This window comes from Halichoeres trimaculatus, unplaced genomic scaffold (genome assembly GCF_033239565.1).
Source record: "Halichoeres trimaculatus isolate MK-OKI-2021-1 unplaced genomic scaffold, fHalTri1.1 fHalTri1_scaffold_6, whole genome shotgun sequence".
Lineage (NCBI taxonomy): Eukaryota > Metazoa > Chordata > Actinopteri > Labriformes > Labridae > Halichoeres > Halichoeres trimaculatus.
The window spans coordinates 21,519,745-21,541,495 of NW_027437184.1; the positions used below are offsets into that span (position 1 = coordinate 21,519,745).

At 39.2% G+C, this 21,751-nt stretch overlaps 3 protein-coding genes and 2 non-coding genes across 5 annotated transcripts; all 5 read right to left on the minus strand.

The window, feature by feature from the left end:
* Positions 1-222: 222 nt before the first annotated feature.
* Positions 223-6,294, minus strand: cct6a (chaperonin containing TCP1, subunit 6A (zeta 1)). Its single transcript, XM_074671937.1, has 13 exons — positions 6,036-6,294; positions 5,326-5,389; positions 4,727-4,861; positions 4,387-4,560; positions 3,991-4,094; positions 3,621-3,891; positions 3,014-3,096; positions 2,387-2,483; positions 2,047-2,194; positions 1,393-1,526; positions 1,109-1,211; positions 702-774; positions 223-604 (listed from the first exon to the last, which is right to left on the minus strand). Exons 1-13 carry the CDS (start codon positions 6,170-6,172, stop codon positions 532-534), a joined length of 1,596 nt encoding a protein of 531 aa, XP_074528038.1. The 5' UTR covers positions 6,173-6,294; the 3' UTR covers positions 223-531.
* Positions 1,622-1,756, minus strand: LOC141792317 (small nucleolar RNA SNORA22). Its single transcript, XR_012598375.1, has one exon. It is a non-coding gene; the product is annotated as a small nucleolar RNA SNORA22 (small nucleolar RNA).
* On the minus strand, positions 2,691-2,825 carry LOC141792311 (small nucleolar RNA SNORA22). Its single transcript, XR_012598369.1, has one exon. It is a non-coding gene; the product is annotated as a small nucleolar RNA SNORA22 (small nucleolar RNA).
* A 1,036-nt stretch (positions 6,295-7,330) lies between the features above and the next one.
* On the minus strand, positions 7,331-13,435 carry LOC141791446 (protein NipSnap homolog 2-like). Its single transcript, XM_074671938.1, has 10 exons — positions 13,254-13,435; positions 11,391-11,518; positions 11,177-11,222; positions 10,980-11,074; positions 10,672-10,742; positions 10,229-10,369; positions 10,093-10,124; positions 9,493-9,587; positions 9,119-9,202; positions 7,331-8,813 (listed from the first exon to the last, which is right to left on the minus strand). Exons 1-10 carry the CDS (start codon positions 13,343-13,345, stop codon positions 8,749-8,751), a joined length of 849 nt encoding a protein of 282 aa, XP_074528039.1. The 5' UTR covers positions 13,346-13,435; the 3' UTR covers positions 7,331-8,748.
* Positions 13,436-13,600: 165 nt separating this feature from the next.
* On the minus strand, positions 13,601-15,575 carry mrps17 (mitochondrial ribosomal protein S17). Its single transcript, XM_074671939.1, has 3 exons — positions 15,459-15,575; positions 14,934-15,080; positions 13,601-14,390 (listed from the first exon to the last, which is right to left on the minus strand). Exons 2-3 carry the CDS (start codon positions 15,057-15,059, stop codon positions 14,067-14,069), a joined length of 450 nt encoding a protein of 149 aa, XP_074528040.1. The 5' UTR covers positions 15,060-15,080; positions 15,459-15,575; the 3' UTR covers positions 13,601-14,066.
* Positions 15,576-21,751: the final 6,176 nt, after the last annotated feature.

The window sequence follows — 21,751 nt, forward strand, 5'->3', positions numbered from 1 at the left end:
TAGTAGTGTAACAGTAGCAGAAAATATTACAGCTCATGATGTCTAGACCAAAAATTTCTATAACTAAACTAAAGTTTAATATATTTCATGTCTTGTTTAGATGTTTGAAAGGGTTAAATCTGCCATGTTTAATGATCTCTCACAAACAGAATAAGGTATTTTTTGAGGTGGTGGACCAATTTTCTTTCTTTCTCCCAAGTTGTTTCACCAGATCCAGTTAAAAAAAACTGACAAAAAAATCTTTGGGAGCTGAAAAACCTTTAATGGGTAGAAACAAAACAGAGTGTCTGAGGTCAGTGCTTTCAACAAAATCTCATAAATAAACCAATCGGAGGGAGAACATTGACAAATCCATGAAAAAAAGAAATGTGACTAGCAGTACAATGCTTCCTGACAGATGTGGTGATGGATGTTGTGGTGTCTACGGTGGGTTGTCCATCAGACTGGGGTGCTTCAAAGTTCCAAGTGGGGCGACAACTGAATTGATGCTATTCCTGCGAGTATGACAGCTGCGGCTTCTTCAGTTTACATTTAACCTTTTAAAGAAGACATTCCAGCTCGCATGATCTCATCCACCAACAAGATGTTGCTCGCAATCACCGTGCTATAAAAGAGAACCACGAGAGATTAGAGTTTAGCATGTGTCACAATAACCTCACATACTGATCTCAGATTATAACTCAAGAAATGCAAGATCTTACCATGAATGAAGAAGCTGCTTCTTAACGCTGTAATTATCCCATACACCTGCTTCTCCTGCCACCATGGGTTCTCCTGCATACCAAGAGGATTCACGTAAAACATTTGCTTGTGAGAGAAACCAGGATACTTTATTAGGCCAAGATAAGGTATTATCACCCTTGCACAAGCACAACTTCTATTTTCTGACAGGTCTGCCTTTAGTCAGGTCTTAACCATTTGATATCAGATAATGAAGATATAGCTGAGGATCTTTTCAATCAGAGTAAGAGGGAATCAGGTCGTATCAGGTTAAATACAGCTCTGACATTTACCAAGTTTATTAAAACATTGTTATATCACAGTTCCGTAGGTTTTTTACTTTACATGCCTGTAAACGGTGTATTATATAAAACAAATCAGGTCTGACCTGTGCTGAGGTCTACTCCAACTAGCTGACCAGACTCTTTGTACTCTGTCTGCAGCTTTAGCAGGGTCTCCTGTGGATCATAGCCAGAGTTCTGGGCCAAAACCTACAAAGGGAGTAGAAGATTATAGTCAAAAACAGCAAAGCAGCTGGACTGCTGTTAGACAACAAAAACGTTTGCCATGTTTGAAGTCTTAGGAGAAAATTAGGAGTTACATGATGCACAAAACATACATAAGATTTTCTAGAAGCACATGGGTTACCAGCATTCAGGGAAAATCTCTCACCTTGGGGATGACGAGGAGAGCATCTGCAAACGCCTGGACTCCCAGCTGGGCTCTGCCTTTAACATTAGGCTTGTGTTTCACCAAAGCGTCTGCCACAGCCACCTCCAGCGCACCAGCACCTGGCACAACACAACCTGGAGAGAAAAAGAGAGAACTGAAAGGAGATTCTCAAATAACAAACTCTATAGACAGGGAGAAAACATCCTCAACACCAAAAGCCCTTTGGGAAGTTTGTTCTGATCAGCTGAATACATGTAGCAGAGACTAAAACTCTCCTAATGCAGAGGAAAAGATCAGAATCACTGTAGCACAGACGTTAGACCAGGGAGAGCCACATAGACAGCCCTGGGTGTTCGCTGTGCAAATAACAGCCAACACATTTTACAATGGCACATTCTGAGGACAGTTCAGTTCAAGAAAAAAGTTACTTCTGGTTTAAATGAGTGAAAATTAAATAGTCTCTGGTTGTGACACTGAATTTCATATGGAAGAAACTCTACTTCAAACTGCACTTGCTGGAAAACTTGTGTAACCAGAGTTCCAAAAATTCCAAGATTATCACCATCCAGAAATAGATTGAAATTGGACTAAAAACTGAAAAAAGGGTACCCTCATTAAAGTTAGTTGACAAAAAACACTCGTCCCTTTCCTTACCATCTTCAATTGCATTCTTGACCGCCCTCAAACCGTCTCTTACAGCATCTTTGATCTGTGTGAGGGTGTGTTTGTTGGGTCCCTTCACCAGCAGCGTGACTGAGCGAGGATTTCCACACTTCTCAATAAATGTGTACTTCTCCTCCCCCTGCAAACACAATCCACACAAGTTACAACTCTGCTCGACACCCCAAACACATTCATTAATGCAAGAACGCAAAAAAGAAAAAAAAATCAAGGTGTGACATTTTGTAATTTTTTCTGTCGTTTCTTTTTCACTTTTAAAAAGCAACAACAAAAAAATGTAGCCAGAAAACCTACAAACAGATATTTCACCTACCAGTGTGTACTCATAAACCAATCCAGCATTTCCCAAGCACTCAGGTGTGAGGTCATCGACTGAATTCATGGCAATGCCACCGCAAGCAAGAGTGAGCCTGCCAATAGGAAACCCACACAAGTCCATTTTTTTATTGGAGCATTTTGGAGACACTTTCAAAAGTTCAACCATTTAGTACACACACAGATATGGATCAAACTGATGAGACAAAAATTAAAAGATTCCTAAAACATGTCCAATAATCTTGACTGAAAAGATCAATAACTTGGAAGTAGCATAAGGATTTATTTGGGGATTCAAATCAAGCTGTTCTGATCAGCTGAATACATATAGCAGAGACTGAAACTCTCCTAATGCAGAGGAAAAGATCAGAATCACTGTAGCACAGACGTTAGACCAGGGAGAGCCACATGGACGGCCCTGGGTGTTCGCTGTGCAAATAACAGCATTTAAAAAGAAAATACTTTTATTTACATCTTTGTTCCTCAGATTATGCTAAATATTTGGCATTTAGGCTTAATTCATTCTTTAAATATGTTATATACTCTAACTTCACACCAGTGCTCATTCTAAAAACAAGGTTAGCAGAACAGAGCACCATTATCTGTAAAAATATTACAGTCTCACCTCTCCATGTTCCTCCTCTTTGCTCTGCGCAATGCCACAATTCCTTCCTTGGCAAGAGCATCCAGAGAGAACGGGTCAATACCCTAAAGAGAGAGGAGAGCACAAGTGTTATTTATCAATACAAAAAGATCCTCTTCATTCTCCTGCCATTTGAAGACAAGAAAGCAGTATTCTGATTTGTTGAATACATGTTGGTGAAGAGCAAGCTCTCCAAATGCAGAGGTACTGATCAGATTTACTGTGGCACAAAGTAAAGACCAGGGGAAGCCACAGAAGCACTTAAGATTTTACTTCAAGAGCTTTGGAGGTGTAACATGTTTGGTGTTATAAGATGGACCAAAAACCACATGGGGTCAACTGCAGTACAACACGTCATGAAAAATATATCATTAACAGAAATCTGATTTCAGAACAGGTATGGTGACTTATTTGGGTTTGATCAGCTGATGGATTTTGTAAAGCCTCAGCCAGAAGAGCCAGCCGAAGACCGAAACAAGGGGATGGGGTAATAAACTGAAGTGATATTTGTCAAGCTTTACTAAAAACAGTACTTGGGAAAAAAAAATAAACACAAAAATTTGATTCCTTTTCATAGGCTATAGCATACCTTCTGGTTGATGACAACAAAACCCTTGTCCCCGTTGGGACAGACTGCGTTTTTCAAGGCAATAATCTTCTGCACACGATCCTCAATGAACTTCCTTTCTGCAGCCACAAGCTTTTCCCTCTCCCCTGCACTCTTGTAGAAAAAGCCAGAGTTGACTTCCGTCTTTTCATACTCCAAGGAGACATTACAGGTGAGCACATAGGCATCCTCCACCCTCTTCTTCATGTCTGGGTGGCGAGCACCGTGGTCCAACACCAAACCTCTGATCAGTCTGAGAAGGAACAGAAACCATTACCTGTCTTGTCCTGTACCTCAATCAGTTTATGAATAAAAATTCTGTTCAAAGTGTACATGTTTTATTAAAACTCACTGTGTATCGCAGTCAGTCTTATGCTTCATCTCCATGATTTCAACCATATACAGGTCAATGGGCTCGTTGGGTTTTGCGATGGCAAGAACAGCGTCAACTACAGCCTAAAGACAAAAACAAATCATACCACCGAATAATGACCAGAGGCAAACAGAGTCAATTAATTTTTACCCACATTTATCTGCAAAATGCCTGTGAGACATCAACCCTTTTGTAGGAATACAAATAACAGTAAAGAAACAATATGTTAACTACATTTGACAGATCACCAGCTTGTGAGTTACAATGTCCCCCAGTTTAACTCAAAAACTGCAGAACAGGTCACTTCAGGGTAAAATAACTGAAAATTAACACTTTTGGGCACCCTGGGTCATGACCCTGAGCAGTGGTACACACCTCTGTGAGCAGGTCTGCCAGCTCTGCGTGGACCTTGGTCCTGAGGGAGGTGCGTGCTACGTTGATGAGGGTCTCTCTGTCCATTTCACGAGTCACCTTCAACTCCTCCAACGAAGCCAGGGCTTTATCTTTTGCTGCTTCAAAGCCCTCAGCAATGATTCTAGGATGGAGACCCTGCAGCACAACATCAATGGGAGTTAGTAAATGTGGTGCAAAAAAAAGAAGCATTTTCTTTTGTGGTAAACAGAAAAAAACACTGGATTAAAACAACAACCACAGTGTTATTTGAAACAATACAATATTTTGTCTAAAAAGCTTGAAATGGCAGTTCATTTTTTACCTCTGACACATAGAGATCTGCTTGCTTCAGCAGTTCACCAATGATGAGGACGTTGGAGGTGGTCCCATCTCCTGTGATGTCATCCTGCGCTGTTGCAACCTTTGCGATGAGTGAAGCTGTTGGGTGCTGAATTTGCTTTGGAGACAAAAAAATCAGGAGATTTATATGATTTTTTTTGCCATAATAGATTGATTCACCTACTTAAAAAATAATCAACATTCAAAGTTGTAATCAGCTCAAAATCTAAAAAAAAAAAACATTTCCTTGTCATTCTAGGAAAGAAGTTTGAAACTCACTCAAACAAGCTGTGAATCTACAGAGTTGACCAAACTCTGCACTTTGAAATACATCACTCAGAATCAGGAAAATTTGGTTGCAGTCCCAAATTTTCAACAATGATATTTTATTTTATCATACATGCTACGCATCAAGTCGTTCAGATAAACACTACATTTATCATGTTACTTGACACATAAAGCTGCATCAAATGACAGGAGGGTGTGGTCACTCTTCAACAATGAGTTAAGTTATTAACAAAGAAACAAGTTATGTCAGTGATAACAACAGACGATAATTCACTCAGATTTGCAGTGCCTTACCATCTCGTGTAGCAAGACGTTTCCATCTTTGGTCAGCTTTATGTCTCCTGCACCAGACACCAGCCTGCGGACCCAAACAGACAGGGGAAGAGTTAATATAACTGTGGACAACCGGCAACCTGATAATAAACAGTTGTACATAAGTTTCCCCTCAGTCTGCCGTGTTGATTGAGGATTCATAATATCATTACTTATTGCTCACCATCTAATCAGCAGCACACAGACATCATACATTAACTGTACATCTGCACTTCCTCCAACAACCCTCCTCGCGACAGCATTACAAAGCGTTAAATACCTGTAAATAAAGCTACTACTTGTTAGTATGACATGTCAGTTACGTTGCTGATTCGTTGGGTTTGTGTCCAACCATAAACCGTTAGCACGAATCTGCTAATCTGCTAATATTAGCTTGGTAGTTGTCAAAACGGATCGTGACGATGACTGGGCAGGACAACGTGTGCCGGGAAAATCCGCACCACCTCTGACAACTGTAGGCCCAAACTCAAATTAGGAACTCGAAGGTGGTTTCAGAAAAAAATCACACAGGGCAGTCTTTTAATTTTCAATTCAGTGCAAACCTGGATGGCAAAAGAATGACTACGATGCCCCGCGTGCACACAGTCTTCACGTGAACTGCGGCTAACGTTAGCTTGTTAGCAACGTTAGCTTAGCACGCGTGCTGCACAAAGGGCTCGAGCTGAACTCACATCTTCATGGTCCCTTTCGGTCCCAGGTTACTCCTCAACACATCCTGGAGCCCCCGAGCGGCACTGATGTTAACCGCCAGTGCGGCCTGGGCCCTGGCCACCTCTGCTTTCGGGTTCAGCGCTTTCACGGCGGCCATGGCGAAGCAGCACGACCAGCGAAGTAAAAGAAGTAAAAAGTAACGCCGGTTGTGAGTCCGCACTGCGAGGGCTAGAGCGCTCTCGAAAGGAAAGTCGGCTTCCAGAAAGCTCCAACACGTGGTCGCGTGATGCTTTTAGGTTAGCAGCCAAGGCTCGGACAGTCGGGTTTTAAAACGTATAAATCCTACGGTGATGTTTATGGAAGACCGTTTTCGTCAGGGTAAAAACAAATCAATCAATGGATAAATTAAAAAGATAAGAAGACTTGCCCCCTTTAATTATTATTTTATTATTATTATTAATATTATTATTATTATTATTATTATTATTATTGTTATTATTATTATTATTATTGTTGTTATTATTATATTAGTTGAATTTAAAAGTTCATTAGTCAAAACTATAAATACATAGTCATATTTACATGGAAGTCTGTAATATATATTTATTCTTGGCTTTAAGTATGAAACAAGAATTATTTATTGTCTCATAATTATTACTTAACAAAAAAAAATCATAATAATAATAAAAAAAGGTTAGGGTTGTGCAAGAAAGTCATTTTGATTTAGGAAACCTTAACTCATTTGGGACCCCAATAATGGGGACTGTATCTACTTCAATGTTGAAAAATGTTACATTTTTCTCATCTTTACATGTTTTTGTTTTTGTTTTGTTTGTTTTTTTTTGTAGTGAGTAACAAGAACGACAAATTTATTCGGATGTGTGCAAATATTTGGGCATAACAAATTCGTCCTGTAGTGAAAGTGAGATCTCCAACGTCCATTGAATGCAGCATCGGTCACACCCTGAATTGGGAGCCGATTGGCTTATTTATGAACCCCTTCCGTGTCTTGACATGGAAACAGAGATCAGCTCCGGTGTTGGACAGTCCGTGGATTTTGGTGTTTACAGTTTATAGTGTGGGATACCACCACAATGCATTCTGATGCTAAGATTTTAGCTGCTGCTTTATTCAAAGTTGTCAGATTCACTATCCAGCACAAAAGTATGTTGTACTTTTGAATGGGTAGTTCACTCCCCAGTACTCTGAACCTGGTCCATTTTAAAATCTGGTTGAGTGCATACTATTTTCCCAAAATATTTAAAAGGTAAAAGAAATCCAAACTTGTTTAACATTTTTCATGAGAAGTTTAATTCAAAATGTACAACTAAATTATTAAAGCACTGCAATTTGCATTTACAACAATGTGATAATACCCCTGTCCTGCCAATTTGTTGATTAATGCAGGTTAGGTTATCACACTTCATTTACAGACACAGGACTGACCACTTCCTCCAAGGCTGGATCAGTAAGCTTACTTGTAATATCTACAATCTGACCATTAAAAACCCGTTCATCTCAGTTTACACACAAAATCATTGGCTGGCATTAATTGCTTAACACAGGGGTAGGAAATAAAGTCTGTGTACAGCAGTCTTTATATACTGATGAATCGTGCTGATTTAAAATGTAGCTTCTAATATTCTCATATGTAACTCCTCTCTACTCCAGGAAGAGACTGAAGTCAAGGGTGTTCAAGATCCAGAGATTTGGCCAGTGTAACAAAGAAGAGACAAAATGAGAAATTTAGCACTAATTTGACTCGGCCCTGGACATTGTATTCACGTATCCAACAACATGAACACGGCTCTTGATTAATTCTCACCTCTTGTTCTGATACTGATGTGAGTCTCATACTAGATCATTGTGCGTTCTTGTAATAGAGTCATTAAGAAAACTTTCATCCAAGCAACTGATTTTGTTCTATATTAGTCAGCAGAATCAATGAACTGGATCAAAGCCACGTAAACATAAAACAACATTTCTAGAGGAGTGTATTAGTAGTGACTTTCGACTAAGCTGGTGTGACCTTAAAAAACAGCAGCTTCAATATCTATGACATACAACACTCATTTTTAATCAGCACACTCCTTTTTGAAACCTGACCAACACCCATCTACATTTAACATTTATGAAGCTCCTACTGTTAAACTGTTTTCGCCGTAAGATACTGGATACAGATGCTTTTTCAAAAATTGTTACAGGTGCTAATTAGTGCAAGAAGGGCTTTTTGAGTCATGTTAGCTTTTCTTTAGTAACATAATTTATGAAAAGACCTGAAGACATTTTTGGCCCAAGTGACCACTACAACTGTTAACCGTTAAACTCATATCTTTTCTTATACTTCAACGAACACTGTTGACAATTCTTTGTCCTAGTAAAAAATGAGTTGACCAATTTTGAATTTAACCCTTAAAAAGATGAACAGCCAAAAGAATAAGCATGACCAAATATGTCTGTCAACATAAGATGCTTTTGTGGATCAGCAACACAGTAGTTGTAGCAACGGTAACAATTTGGTGTTGACCTGCTGAAATATGGCATTTTAAGCCCACACAGAAAAAGGAGTTGGAAAGCTAAAGGAAATTCAAAAAACAAACACAACAAAACTGAAAGATGTTGACATTATGCAGCTATCCCAGGCAGTGCACACTCCAGCTGGTTACACTCTCTACAGATCTGTGTGATAAGGTGCAGTGGTTACTGAAAGGTTCCCCTGCTGTCTCTCTGTGGTTACTTCAAGGGTGAAGTCTTCATGGGAATCATTATTCTAGACTCCATGTGCTGGATGAGAGGGACTGTCAGAGAAGATGGAAGAAAAGAGCTTAATAATAGGATTCATTTGAAAGTAAATCAGACGACACAAAAAACAAAATTTTCACCAAGTCTTAACACACCCCGCTGCAGTTTTCTTCCACTCAATCTCTGTATTACAATTGTCACTTTGCACACTGTTCATAAACATGAAAACAATACAGATCGATATAGCTGAAATGTTGGCTGTTTTAATTAAATAACTACTAAAAAACAATCCAACTGTAACAGCAAGTGTGAGGGTATTGTTCAGTGCTACAAAAGTTGCAAAGAGAGGGAAACATCTTACCGGTATAGTAAACAACTTCGTCCCAGCCTTCACGCTGCCAAGCTGCATTTCTGATGTTTTCTCTGGACTGAAGGTCTTTGTAAGCTGAAATGAGAAACACAAATACAATTCCCTTTTTTGTTTCAATTGTCCAGTTTTTTTCTGATCAATAAAGCCTGACTTAATGTTAAGAAAAGGGCTTAGTTTTGACACTTTTACATTTGCACAAATCATATAAATGTTACAACTTTTTGTATTAGTGGCTCAAAAAATGGCAAGGGGGCAGAAAATGTGCAAACTGTCTGAGGCACAGTGATGCATATTTAAATTTTACAGCTAAACTTCTGATTGTATTGTTCTCTACACCCCTAACTTAAACTGGAAATACTGCATACCCCATAAATGGTGAACTGTGTACAGACTTCCAATCTGTGAGAAAAAGCCTCCCACAGCCTCCTGGTTCTGCTGGCGGATCTCAATAGCTCGTGCCCTGCGGATCAAAAGAGATCAAAAAGACAAGTGAGGAAAAAAAAACAGCTTATGATCAAAAATCTACAGATCAAAAGACCATGAGAAGTTTGTGAGTTTTAATCAAAGTGGCATTCACCATCATCCAAAAAATGAATTATATAAAACAAAAAATTAAAATGCCAGCATGTTTCTTTGATTAAATCAAAGGGCAAACCCCACTGTGATCACGTATGTTCATATTATGCATTGAATAAGGGTTAAATTGAATTATGCTTAAAATTTAGGACTTTTGTAACAGATGCAGTCATTCTTTGGAGTCATGCAAAGTTTATGTAGCCAAAAAGTACCGTTTACTCAAATTCATCTGATACACTCTGTAAAACCAATAAAACAGATTTTAGTGTGGCAACTTTCTGTACATGACATGGTGAAAGCTTACTAGTGTCTTAGACTCTGACATGGGTCAAACTAGCTGACTGTTTTAAGTGAAAAGAAAAAGACAGTTTAAGAGCATTCTGCTTTACCAGTAATTTCCCCACTCAATCATCGTCCCTGGCTGAAAATAAAAAGCAAGGAGAGAGAAACAACACAAATGAAACTACAGCAACAGAAGAATGACTTTTTTTGTGTGTGAGATTAGGAGAGTGGTTAAATACTTACCCTCAGTTGGTAAGATCGGAGCTCGTAGATATTGGATCCTGGGCGGGGCTCAGGTTCATTCCAGAAACTGAACTCCAGCAGCAGCTGATTCCTGCGAGAAAGCAGCATCTTTCCCCGCTCGTTCCTGTAGTCCATAAACTTCTGCAGAAATGACAGGCCAGACCAAGACAATAAAGTCAGCTAGGCTGCAGCATATCAAGAAATATCAGACTATCTTCTTCTATGAAATCCTGAGTTTTTTACTGTTTAGCCAAAAATACAGATAAATAAAATAGCCAACTTGTTATTTTGAAACAGTACGCATTATGGATAAAGCAAGCTTGGTTAAAATAAATGACATTTTTCTAATAAAATTGAAACAAAATTAACCAAAGTTGCAATCACATGAAGCAGCTGAAAAGTCACAGTTCAAGTTAGTGAACTGACTGATTTTGGCATGTTACCTTATTCTGCCTGAGTTTGTTCATGACTTCAGTGAGAGCTGGGTATCCTCCCCGATATCTCCATAGGTGCACTAGAATATAAGATGCAAAAAATCGAAAATCTGCTGCTCTTAAATATGTCTCAGTGTTTCTGTACTTCATTCTTTTTGTAGTTTAATGATACATCTCTCTCTGTCACGTGATCTGAAAATTTAGTGCATTAACCACAAAGAATAAATTCAAAACAGACGTGATGATTTCTATTTAGTTTTACTACCAGCACTTGTGTACAGTAACCTTCACAGACTGAGCTTCGCTGATGTCCTTACCCGCCTGATCCTGTTCTCCGTACCATGTGTTCCAAGTACCTACGAGCTCACAGGGGTATTCAGGGTCAGCGTGGATGGAAGGCAAGACGTCCTCACTAAAGACATACACATACGTACAACACTAAGAAATGTGTAAGACAGGATTGATGTTTGACACGTGCACAAAACCAGTCCACTAAAGAACTGGGCCTTCTTACCAGAGTTCATTGTAATCATCAAGGCACTCTGGCTTGACATTGTGAACTATAAAGAAACAATTGACAAGAAGCGTTTTATGGTTTCACACAGCCACTGACTGAATTCACATCATTATACAAGGAAAGAAACATGTTAGTATCCGTCAGGAAAATCAAGATAATATTTTTAAAAGATCCACCAGAACTGTTACAGAAAGAAACAAGCAACACATACACTGTATTTTGTAGAGATTGTTGTCTTCCTTTTTTGCCAGTAGATGAGAGTGGGCATCTTTTCTGGGGTCGACCTTTCTTACAAAGAGGGATTTGAACCAGCTGTCTTCCCGGAAAGCTGAGAGGCTCCTGTTGTAAAACAAAACACATGGATTAGGCATTAAAACTATTTCTGAAAATTAGTGAAGTGAATGTTAGTAAATGTAAACTTTACAATGACAGAAAACTGCAAGTGCAGCATACCACTACGCTGCCTGTACTCAAATTTAACTCTGTGTGTCTCCAGAACCTTCAGCAGCTTGGTTCAACCCTACACCTCTGAACTGCTCACTACTCATTACCTTCAACAAAGCCCGATGACACGTCAACATTGTTTTCTAATTGTATCTGCTGGGGTGTAGGCCTTGTCAGTGACAAACTGTTTGATGACACGAAGTGTGTAGCAATGGTGTTCAGTTCAAGCTATAATTAAAACTGGCACCTCTTTTGCCTCTAGGTGGTTTCATGGGCACGAGGAGGCACTGTTTACCAGTCAGCCAATGGCAGCTGCAGCTGAAATCTATCAGAGTAAACAATTCATGCATCACAGATGCACTCAAACTTAAGAGGCCTGCTGCAGGGATTCCTATAATCTGCTGAACATACTGCACATAACTAGAGGATTAGTTAACATGGACTCAGAAGACACGTCCTTCAGAAGTGTATTGTTTCCTTTCCTATGTCGAATGAATAGTATAGTAAAAAGTATCTCCTAAATTTGGGTGTTGGTGTTTCAGCCTTCATTACAGCAGTTTATCAACATTTTCAAAACACAGCTCTTACTAATAACTTAGTGCATTCAAAGTGGTCACAGTGTGCCTCTGGTGTGTACCATTTAGTTTTCTACTTCTTAATCAGTTTGGACAGTAGTGACTGGCATTTTTAAAATTATGGATATCTTTTTCCTTATTTATGAAGTTCATCTATATTTTCCTGGAGGTCCATGGACACTTCTTTGCGTTCCCTATGGTTCAGTATCCAGAAAATCTGTGCAGAAACTCTCCAGATCTAAGAAACTCACTAATTTATCATAAGTGGATACTGATTACAATAAGACAAGGAACAATGTTAACACCTGCCATTTAAGACACTGTGTCAGTCTGTGTGATGATTATCAGGCCATTCATTTAACGATATGTAAACTTTTGATTAGAGCCATCTGGGGGATTTCAGTTATGATAGTTATAGATATCATTTAATAAAGGTGTGTCCATAAAAGGCTTTACTTTGCCACCATTTTTAAATAAAAGATAATTTACGGCACGATTATTTTTCCTAATGTTATATTTTCTTTAAATAAATGTAAACATTTCACAATTACAGCAAGGGTATGTCAACGTATGCGCACAGCTGTAAATAGATCACAGCGCTTCAGAGTGATAGCACTTTGACCTTATAGATAGCTCTGAAAAAAATCACCTGCCCATGTCAGAAATGGTGTCATCACTAATCAAAACAAGGTCTGCCCAGCAGCATTTTTATGCATTCTGACCTTGAGGTGGTTTACAACTCACAGAAACTCTCTGAGGTTTGCTCTTATTTCTGCATACTACCAGCACATGTCTCCGTTCAAACTTTCTAAGTAAACAGGACACGTACAGTCACAAAGGACACCACAACCTTATTTGTCCGGGGGTGATATTAGCATTAGCAGAAAGTTAGCGAGTTTAGAGTTACAGTGCTAATGCTAACTACACCGCGCTAGCACTAACTTTAGCTAAGCCATGTAGCATAGCGGAATTTGTCATTGTACGAACTACCCAGAAGCTTTATAAACCACCGCTTCAACATCAATATAAGCAAATTGAACTTTCTAAACTCTAACCTTACGACTACTGAGACTTGTCCGTTCCCCTGAAGCCCATTTTTCGACTGTTTGAGGCCAATGCCTACTCTTTGAAGGACTCTGGTAGCCATCTTTCCTCTCAAAGCTGCTGTCTATTGGAGGTTGGTTGAAACGGCGGCTGCGACACCGATCCTTCCGAGGTGCTGACGTTACAGACGAAAACGCGACCCAGGTAAACTGTATGTGCTCGACTCAGGACACACACCTCAGTGACAAGAAGTAATTTCTTTTTACCATGGTTGATAAAGCAACTTTATAGTTTGGATGTTGCACCTGCAATAAAATGATGCTCTGAGTTAAGAACATATTGACAGCTGTCTGACTTTAATAAACTGCTGCTGCAGTGTTTCTTTGTATTTCCGAATTATAAAAACATGAAATTACAAATGTTTCAAAATTAAAAATGAATCCCAAAAATAATGCTTTGAACATGATTAGATGGAAATTTGGACAATTATACAGACGTGATGGTGAGCACTGTATATTTGCTGTACATGATATTTCATCATAGCAAACCTGCCTGACACATTTATTAGAACAATATCTGTCACATACAATAACGTTGAGTTTTCCCATTTTTATTTTCAAATAGATCTTGGTCACAAAGTAAGCAGACAAATAAATGTTTACAAATGAAAACCACTATTCAGAGTCTGGCAACAAACTCTTTACATTTACTGATAAATGCAATGATGACTGTTTTTTTTTTCACAAGGACACACAAAACAGAAACTTCATTACAGAGTAACACTAAGGCCTCTATCACCGAGTATAAAATAAAGTAGTTCTCTATCATGATGAGGGAGTTTGTACAGGTGGGGAATCAGCTCCACTTGATGCAGCGGTGATGTTGAGCTTTTGTAGTTTTTCTGTTAATGTGGTGTCTTCTCCCAAATTCAAGGAAAGGTCTGTCAGAGGCTCCAGAAACTCAGTTCCAGCAACCTTCTTTCCTGTCAATGGGTCAACCACCCGACCAACCTTGTACACTATTTCTGCCAGTTCATGTTTCACATGTTTGGACCGAGCCTCAGGGAGAGCCTTGAGAAGAACAATATCTCCCATGGTGCATTGTTGCAAGGCATCGTGGGCAAAGTAGGTTTTCCTCTTATTGTAGTACTGAAGGGAAGATTAAACAAAACAACATGATAAAGAGTAAAAGACTGTGTAGCAAGAATATGCACAGCAGTAAATATTTTGCAGAAAATTAAATTTGAGATGAGACAGTGAGGCTGACAGGGTGAGTTATGATTTTAGCAGTTGATTTGTTTCACTTTTTATCATTTACAAATAGATGTGACGACAAATGTCAAAACAACCAGTCTAATGCTCTGCTAGTAAAATAAATCAGCAAGTTTTTTTTTTTTTTTCACATACCATATGTTATCTGAATTCATTCTTGTAATGCTATTATTAAGAAAATTAATATGTCAAAAAATTTCTAGCATTACATTAACAAGTGTCAAAACAGTACAAGAATTAAAATGCCAAGAAACAAGTACCTCTGTGCAACCAATGTGCTTTCTTTACTTTTTTTTCTCAGAGAGCTCTGTGGCATCTATATCCACTTTCATCCTTAAATTTATTAGCAACAACAAAATAACGCTAGGATACACATAAGACCCTATTGTTGGACTCAGGTCCTAATAATTAAAGGTTCACCTTGAGCAGGTACGGGTCCAGCACGAGCCGTGTGACTCTAACTTTGGCAGTTTTCAGCATTTTTGTCCCTACTACTTTGCCGATTATCCATTTCGCATGGACTGATACAGCCTTGGTCTGGGACATCCTGAAAAACTCTCGATACACCTGTTAAATTAGACAGCAGGAACAAACAAAAAATGTATCAATATATTTTATGTCACAGAGCGTTCAGCTGGCTACTGAACCATATGATCAAATATCATCAAATCATTCTGTCGTTTGTCTGAGCGTGTCACTCGGCACATTTCAAGTCTCACTGTCGGCACTGCTCCAGTCTGTTCAATAAACAAAACATTCAACCAAAGCACTGGCTACATCAAAATACAAGAACAGTGGCATATACCATAACTATTAGCCTGGTTATAGCAAAACATTAGCTTCCACTTCACATCAGCGTTGAATCAATTTCAGTTTTACAAACAACGAAGTCTCTGACAATTATGTACATAAACACTCAATGTGTGTAAAGAAGGATCATCTCACCGAAACAACCCGTTTAGGTTATTTTAGAGGAAACTCAAGAAGGTCAAAAATCTTCTAGAAAGACCTCTCCATGCTGCATGCATCGGCTTGTTTAAATGACGTAAACTATGGCACCGCACGAGGGACATAGAGTGCGTTGCGAGTTGTTGTATACAGTCTATGGTTTTAATAGAGCGCTCTGAGCATGATTTGAGGTAGAAATTAATATTGAACTGTCTTAACCACAACCATATTCCGTTGTTGTATGTATGCCTGCTAAACAGATATAGTTTATCATTTTTTAAGCTAATCTTAAGCAAAGTTGTCTGTCTCTTGTTTTTGTGTGTCATCCTCGCCTGCCGTTAAAAGATACCTTTTGCCACAAGGTGGCAGCATAAAACGTTGATGCCAAAACCTGAGGGGAAATTGAAGGAAAACCTGCATTTTGACACGCTCCTTATCAAGTTAACATGGGTGTACGTAGAACAAACAAGAGCACAAAGTTTCCATAATTTGACAACATTAAAGAGCACACACAAACTGCTATTTTTGTGCACTACCCTCTCTGCAGTGAGGCTGCTTTGCACTTCCAAGATCTCTCTGTGTCCATCTCTGTCTATATTGCTTGTGCTTTCTTATAGCTGTCTTCACTAACAAATAATCCAAAAGGCTTAGATTATGGTACTACATTGGAAATGATGGGATAAGAAAAACAATTTAAGTATTTGGCATCTAAAATCTGAGTGCATTGCACTAAACAGGCAGTATTTATATGATTTTTTGTCATTTTTCAATTATCTATTTATTCTTTTTTTTTTTTTTTTCAATTATTATTTTTGTTTCACAAAGTGTATCACGCTGGAATATGTCTTAATCCTCTGAGGTCAGAATGTAGACTCCCTCCATTGTGGGGCTCTTTTACAATGAGTAAATTTGAGCAGAAAAGAAAAAAAGAACAGAAGTTGGTTTATTTTATTCAAACAGAGTTTATTACACATTTTAGTAGCAGTAAGTGAGTAGATTGAAGATAGAATTTGTCCTGATGTTGTGACAATAAGATGATAACAAGAATGTGAGAAAATAAACTGAAAGTGAACAAACTGTTAGTGATAATATATACCATAATGTTTAGATGTTTGGTGTAACTACAGTGTGAGACACATATTACTACCATCTCATTTTAAGAAATCCAGATGCCTGATGTTCTAGTAAATATATGAGACCAGCATGTTAAGTACTTCAATCTTTTGAGAACAGGAATAATATTAGCATGCCTGTACACCTAAGATGACAAATTTCCAACATTTTCAAGCTATTATATCAAAAGCCAAAGGGCTGGACAAACTGAATGAAGATGGTGCAAGTTGAAAAGTCCAGGCATCATGAGAGTCAGAAGGGTTCACCCTCCAGAGTACATAAATCTACATTCCAAGTTGTGTTTTTATTTCTTCTTGAGATATTTAATGTTAACTCTGAATCTTTTCTTTTAATAAATGAGCCTAATTTAAATAAAATGATCAAATAAACTTTGACTCCTAGTTATTCCAGGAGCTGTATTCTGTTTGGATCTATATTTTTTTAATTAAGTGATGTGTGCCTTAAGAGTAGAGACCCACACCTTGGCCTTTTCATCATTGCTAGCAAGATGTTAATCTTATTTAAATGGAAGTCAAGTTGCCTCCTTTGCATAGCTGGAAAAGCTCAGATACACCATTCAAGGGTCAACCAACAAATTTTATAAAACATGGAGCCCATTCCTGAACTATTATAATAATGTCTAGTGTTTGAGAAATCTAATTTGATGCCTATATTTGCCTTGTACTGTATGATGATGTGATATTGCCTTGCTGATTTTCTGTTTGTTTTGTTCTATTTTGGGAGTTGTATGTTGTTGATGTATGTTTTTGCTTTGGTAATTTGAAAATCAAAAAAGATAATTTAATTATAATGATGATAATAACAACTAATCATTCATGACCCTATTGGGCTATTACAGAACCTCCTCCAGATCTTTACTACAGCAGATGTAAGCGGCTGAAAAAAAGAGTGATTGGGTTGCATGAATAAAGATGTGTTCATACAACAGCTTTAACAATCTTATCCCTGAGACAAACTTGGCCATGGCTCAGAACCAACTGCAGTCAGACCAGTCTGGTCCTAATCAGAGCCATGCTGTAGTAAAGCACAGGTCTAGGTCTCTGTTTCCCATTTAAGGCAGTGCAGCATCAGTAAACCTCTGCCAGAATGACAGAATTAGCAAACTTAGTCTCCTTCATACAAAAACAATAAGGCCATTCATATTGTGCGAACTGTTTTTGAGGTTAAACTTTTCATACCACAGTCTAAACCTTCTTCGTGTAGTGCTCAGCATAACAGAGATAATTAATACCCTGGCTGCCACCTTCATGTTACAAAGAGCTAAAGATAAAGGAATATAACATCTGCTTTAGTGCACTCAGGAACGGCTCCATTATGAGGGCTTCCTCTTATCAAATCTGTGGGTAAGCCCACAAGTGCAGACCATATGGTATCAAAGGCACATAGTACAGTATTTACCTAAAGATAAATGAAAATGCAGCCAATGTTTTTATATGTGAAAGGGCTCACATGGTCGGCTATCAGGTCTGTATGACGTGAAACCACAGTGACCGCGACATAAGACAGAGGCCAGATAGCGCACAGACTGTGATTACACATGTATGTTTTCTATCATAACACAGTGACCTGCTAATCAGTGAATTCTATATTTTCAGATTAACATGCTGGAATAATGTTGGCCAACACCCTGTCGTGTGAGCTACACCTCTAAAATATTACATTCACCCACCCACCCCCCAAAAAAACAAAATAATAATAATAATAAAATCTTAGACTATCATGCATGATTGTTTGCATTTGACTTTGACTAAGTCTATCACTGAATTAAACCAATCCCTCAGGACCTATGTGTGGGGTAGTTTAAAGCAATGAGAGCTGATAGCACTGTGGAAATCCATGGAAGATTATAGAGCTGGGATTGGTTTCATTAAAATCCAGTCAGGTCTTTGGGTGTGACATAATATGTCAACACTGAAGCACACATCTCATGAGCAAAGGCCCCCTGAACCCTATCCAAAGAATTCAGCTTTTTGCGAGTGTTTGCAAGTTCACATTTGAATCCAATACGAAGGAAATTAAAATGAAGCTGAGAGAAAATCAAACCTGAGGCATCATAACTCAAGAAGTTGCATCTTGTTTCCTGATGTATCACAGCACAGTCTAACATCCAGAGTAATTACAGTTTTGACTTCAACTTACAGGATCAATTTTAGACAATTGTTATTTCACAATGTGGATACATCAGAATACTTCCAAGATGTGACCCTGACGTGATTTGAATTCTCAACATTCTAATCTGGAGTCAGCCACGCTACCGTTGCGCCACAAGGTCATGCTGTTAGTCCTTGGGATACTTTGAGTCACTGAATTAATATGGAAAGGAAAATCCTTAGAAGTTACTTGAAAAATGTGTTAGACCCTCACCTGCCGTACACCTTAAATGTGTTGAATGCCATGAGGTGAGATAACCTGATGCTTTTTATCCTTCCTCTGCAGTCCAGTAGAGGGACTTTCAGATGCTGTGTGCAGTCACACACTAACGGACATTGTATGAGAGAACAGGATTGGTTGTCATTCCTACATAAAATCAAACTTTAAATTGTATGGGTTGTTTGTCTAAGTTTAACTAAAAAGTTTAATTGTACTGACAAGTTGACAAATTTATAACTTAATGCATCTTAACGCAATACGAGCAAAGAACATGAACAGGAAACACATCTTTAGGCATGCCTACCTGATGGAGGGATTATCAGTCTACGTCATAAGGATGCACACACATTTTGACCTCAGGAGCAGCGTTTAGCAATATTTAGGGCACGGTCACACTGGCCATCTAAACCGTACCGTGCTTAGGCAAGATTGCCCCCCCCCCCCCCCCCCCCGCAGCGCTGTTCCCCAGCTGAAGAGTACGGCCAGCGGTCACACTACCCCTATATGATCCAGACTTTAGCGGGCATCACACATGCGCACGGCCCGCCTCTGTCATCGTGAAGCATCTGTTTACATGAAGTGTGATCTCATCAGAGTCAGCACAATGAGACACGGAGAGCACTGCTACAACTTCAGAGACTTTTTTACTTTTACGATTTTACTTTTTTTATTAAACCCCTTAGGGGAAATTCAGTTTTTACACTCTGACATGCTATATATACACACACACATGCACAAACAGCACTTCTGCACAGAAACATGCACTGATCTAGGACAGAGTGATGGTGCTGCACCTTCAGCGCACACCTGAGCAGTTTGGGGTTTTGGTGCCTTGCTCAAGGGCACCCGACAGTGCTCAGGAATGTAAGCTAACACCTCCCCAGGTATCAGCCCACCTCCAATTTCGGTCTGCACCGGGGCTTGAACCAGCAACCCTCCGATCCCTAAGCCAAGTCCCTACAGACTGAGCTACTGCCGCCCCAATTTTGGACTTATAGTAAGTCGTTTTCGCCTGACACAGCCCTTTAACACCCTCGCTTTGTTTAAAATGATTGTGGAGAGATGCGCTCGGCGATCATACCTCATGGATTGCACGCGCTGTCCGTGTGCTTGTGCTCCTGCATGAAGTAAACCATGTCGAAGCCCACCTCTTCGAAGCGTGCCAAAGCACGGAAGCGAATCATGCTTGAGCACGGCACGGTTGCAGTCACACTGGCCATTCCAAACGTGCTTTAGGGTTGAAGTGTGCTTTGGCCTGGCACGGTTGGCCAGTGTGACCGCGTCCTTATTCAGACAAGTTAACTTGAACACTCAATTCAATTTGTTAGCAGCATCAAATTGTAAGGTTGTTCTGTGGTCTGTTTTCAGAAACGATACTATACAACAGAGGCAATGTCTATCAAGTGTTGATGAGTACAGAACATCCAGTGTTTTGGAGTTAATAGCGACCATGCTAACTGGTGACTATCAGCTTAAGGTATCAGTGATTAACCAGTGATTCACAGCCCAGTCACCAGTTAACAGGGTCACACTTAGTTGTAAATAAGGGGATGGTTGTAACATTTTTTAGAGATGTGTTACAACCCACCCCACCCCTGTCAGCCACTGTTTAGCTAGCTGTATTAGCATCGTGGATTGAGATTAGCATGGGTAAACTGAGACACTACAATTTATTCTGATATGTGTCCAATGGTTTTATCTGGAATAGTATAAGTACTTAACAAAATATAGACTTAGTAAAAAAAAAATCTTTCTTACCTCAAAATCTTTTTTTTTCTCTGTAGAATCTGCATGAACTTGTTTCTAGCCCTGTCAACCACCGTGTGTGATGAAGGTGAGAGTGGGTAAATATTGAAATGATCACATGACTTCTATCTTATCCCTGATTGGTGGAATTGGTGGTGTTACAACTCTTCCCATGTCACAACCATACCCAGTCTCCCCTAACACAACAAGCAATATGTAATGCTATGTGTACCTTTTATGTCAAGAAATGACATCATAAAGCCCCCAAATGTAAGGAATTTTTTAATAGTCACTAACTTTCCGTGAGGTATGAAAAGCCAGCTGCACTAAAACTTCATCATCCTCTATAAAATGTATTGAACACATTTAACGTTCATCCAGTCTGAACCCAGCCTGAGGAGCCAATTAGGTCAGTCAGTCTCTGCCTCAGTGACCACAGAGGGTTAAAAGTTGAACATGAGATAGCAAAGAGGTGGCGGCATGAACTGAGGAAGGGCAAGGCGTGAAGGACAGGAAAAAGCTTGGCAGGCCAAACATTTGTGGTTCGATGTGAAAGCAAAGTGAATGAGTCATAGAAAAGCGGGCTAATGTGTTTGTTTTTCACGGTGGATTGACTGCAGGGTTGATGGACTACTTTTGGGCCGCAGCCAGAACTCAAACTGAGCTGGTGATGATTAGACGGGGATGCTTATCCTTGAAACCCTACCCGTCTCTGACTATCTGTAAACCTTCTGTCATCTTTTGTTCTCTTCATTCCTGTTACAGTCTGAGAGTTGATTTAACCTCATTCATTGATAACTTTTCTCAAACTACAAGCAGCAACACAAGGAAGATCGGTCATTTTGTCTGGACTGAAAGCTCACAAAGCTACTCATCTTATGAAATGTGTTTGAGCTCATCACTTTCATGCTGATGACTAGACTTAGACTTTCTACAGCATGCAACATATTTGCTGTAATCAGTTGTGTGCATATGCCTGTTTTATCAGATGCATCACACTGAAAAACTTCAGGAAGCAGGAGAATCTTTTTTAATTATTA

Coding starts and splice junctions, on each gene's coding strand:
- cct6a (XM_074671937.1), bottom strand. CDS start 6,172: ATGGCCGCCGTGAAAGCGCTGAACCCGAAAGCAGAGGTGGCCAGGGCC. Junction 3,097..3,620: donor TTGTTGTCATCAACCAGAAG/GTATGCTATAGC, acceptor CTCTCTCTTTAG/GGTATTGACCCGTTCTCTCT. Junction 775..1,108: donor TGGAGTAGACCTCAGCACAG/GTCAGACCTGAT, acceptor CTTGGTATGCAG/GAGAACCCATGGTGGCAGGA.
- LOC141791446 (XM_074671938.1), bottom strand. CDS start 13,345: ATGGCTACCAGAGTCCTTCAAAGAGTAGGCATTGGCCTCAAACAGTCG. Junction 10,743..10,979: donor CGGAGAACAGGATCAGGCGG/GTAAGGACATCA, acceptor CTTATATTCTAG/TGCACCTATGGAGATATCGG. Junction 10,370..10,671: donor ACAAACTCAGGCAGAATAAG/GTAACATGCCAA, acceptor TCATTTCTGCAG/AAGTTTATGGACTACAGGAA.
- mrps17 (XM_074671939.1), bottom strand. CDS start 15,059: ATGTCCCAGACCAAGGCTGTATCAGTCCATGCGAAATGGATAATCGGC. Junction 14,391..14,933: donor TGGACCCGTACCTGCTCAAG/GTGAACCTTTAA, acceptor TCTTCCCTTCAG/TACTACAATAAGAGGAAAAC.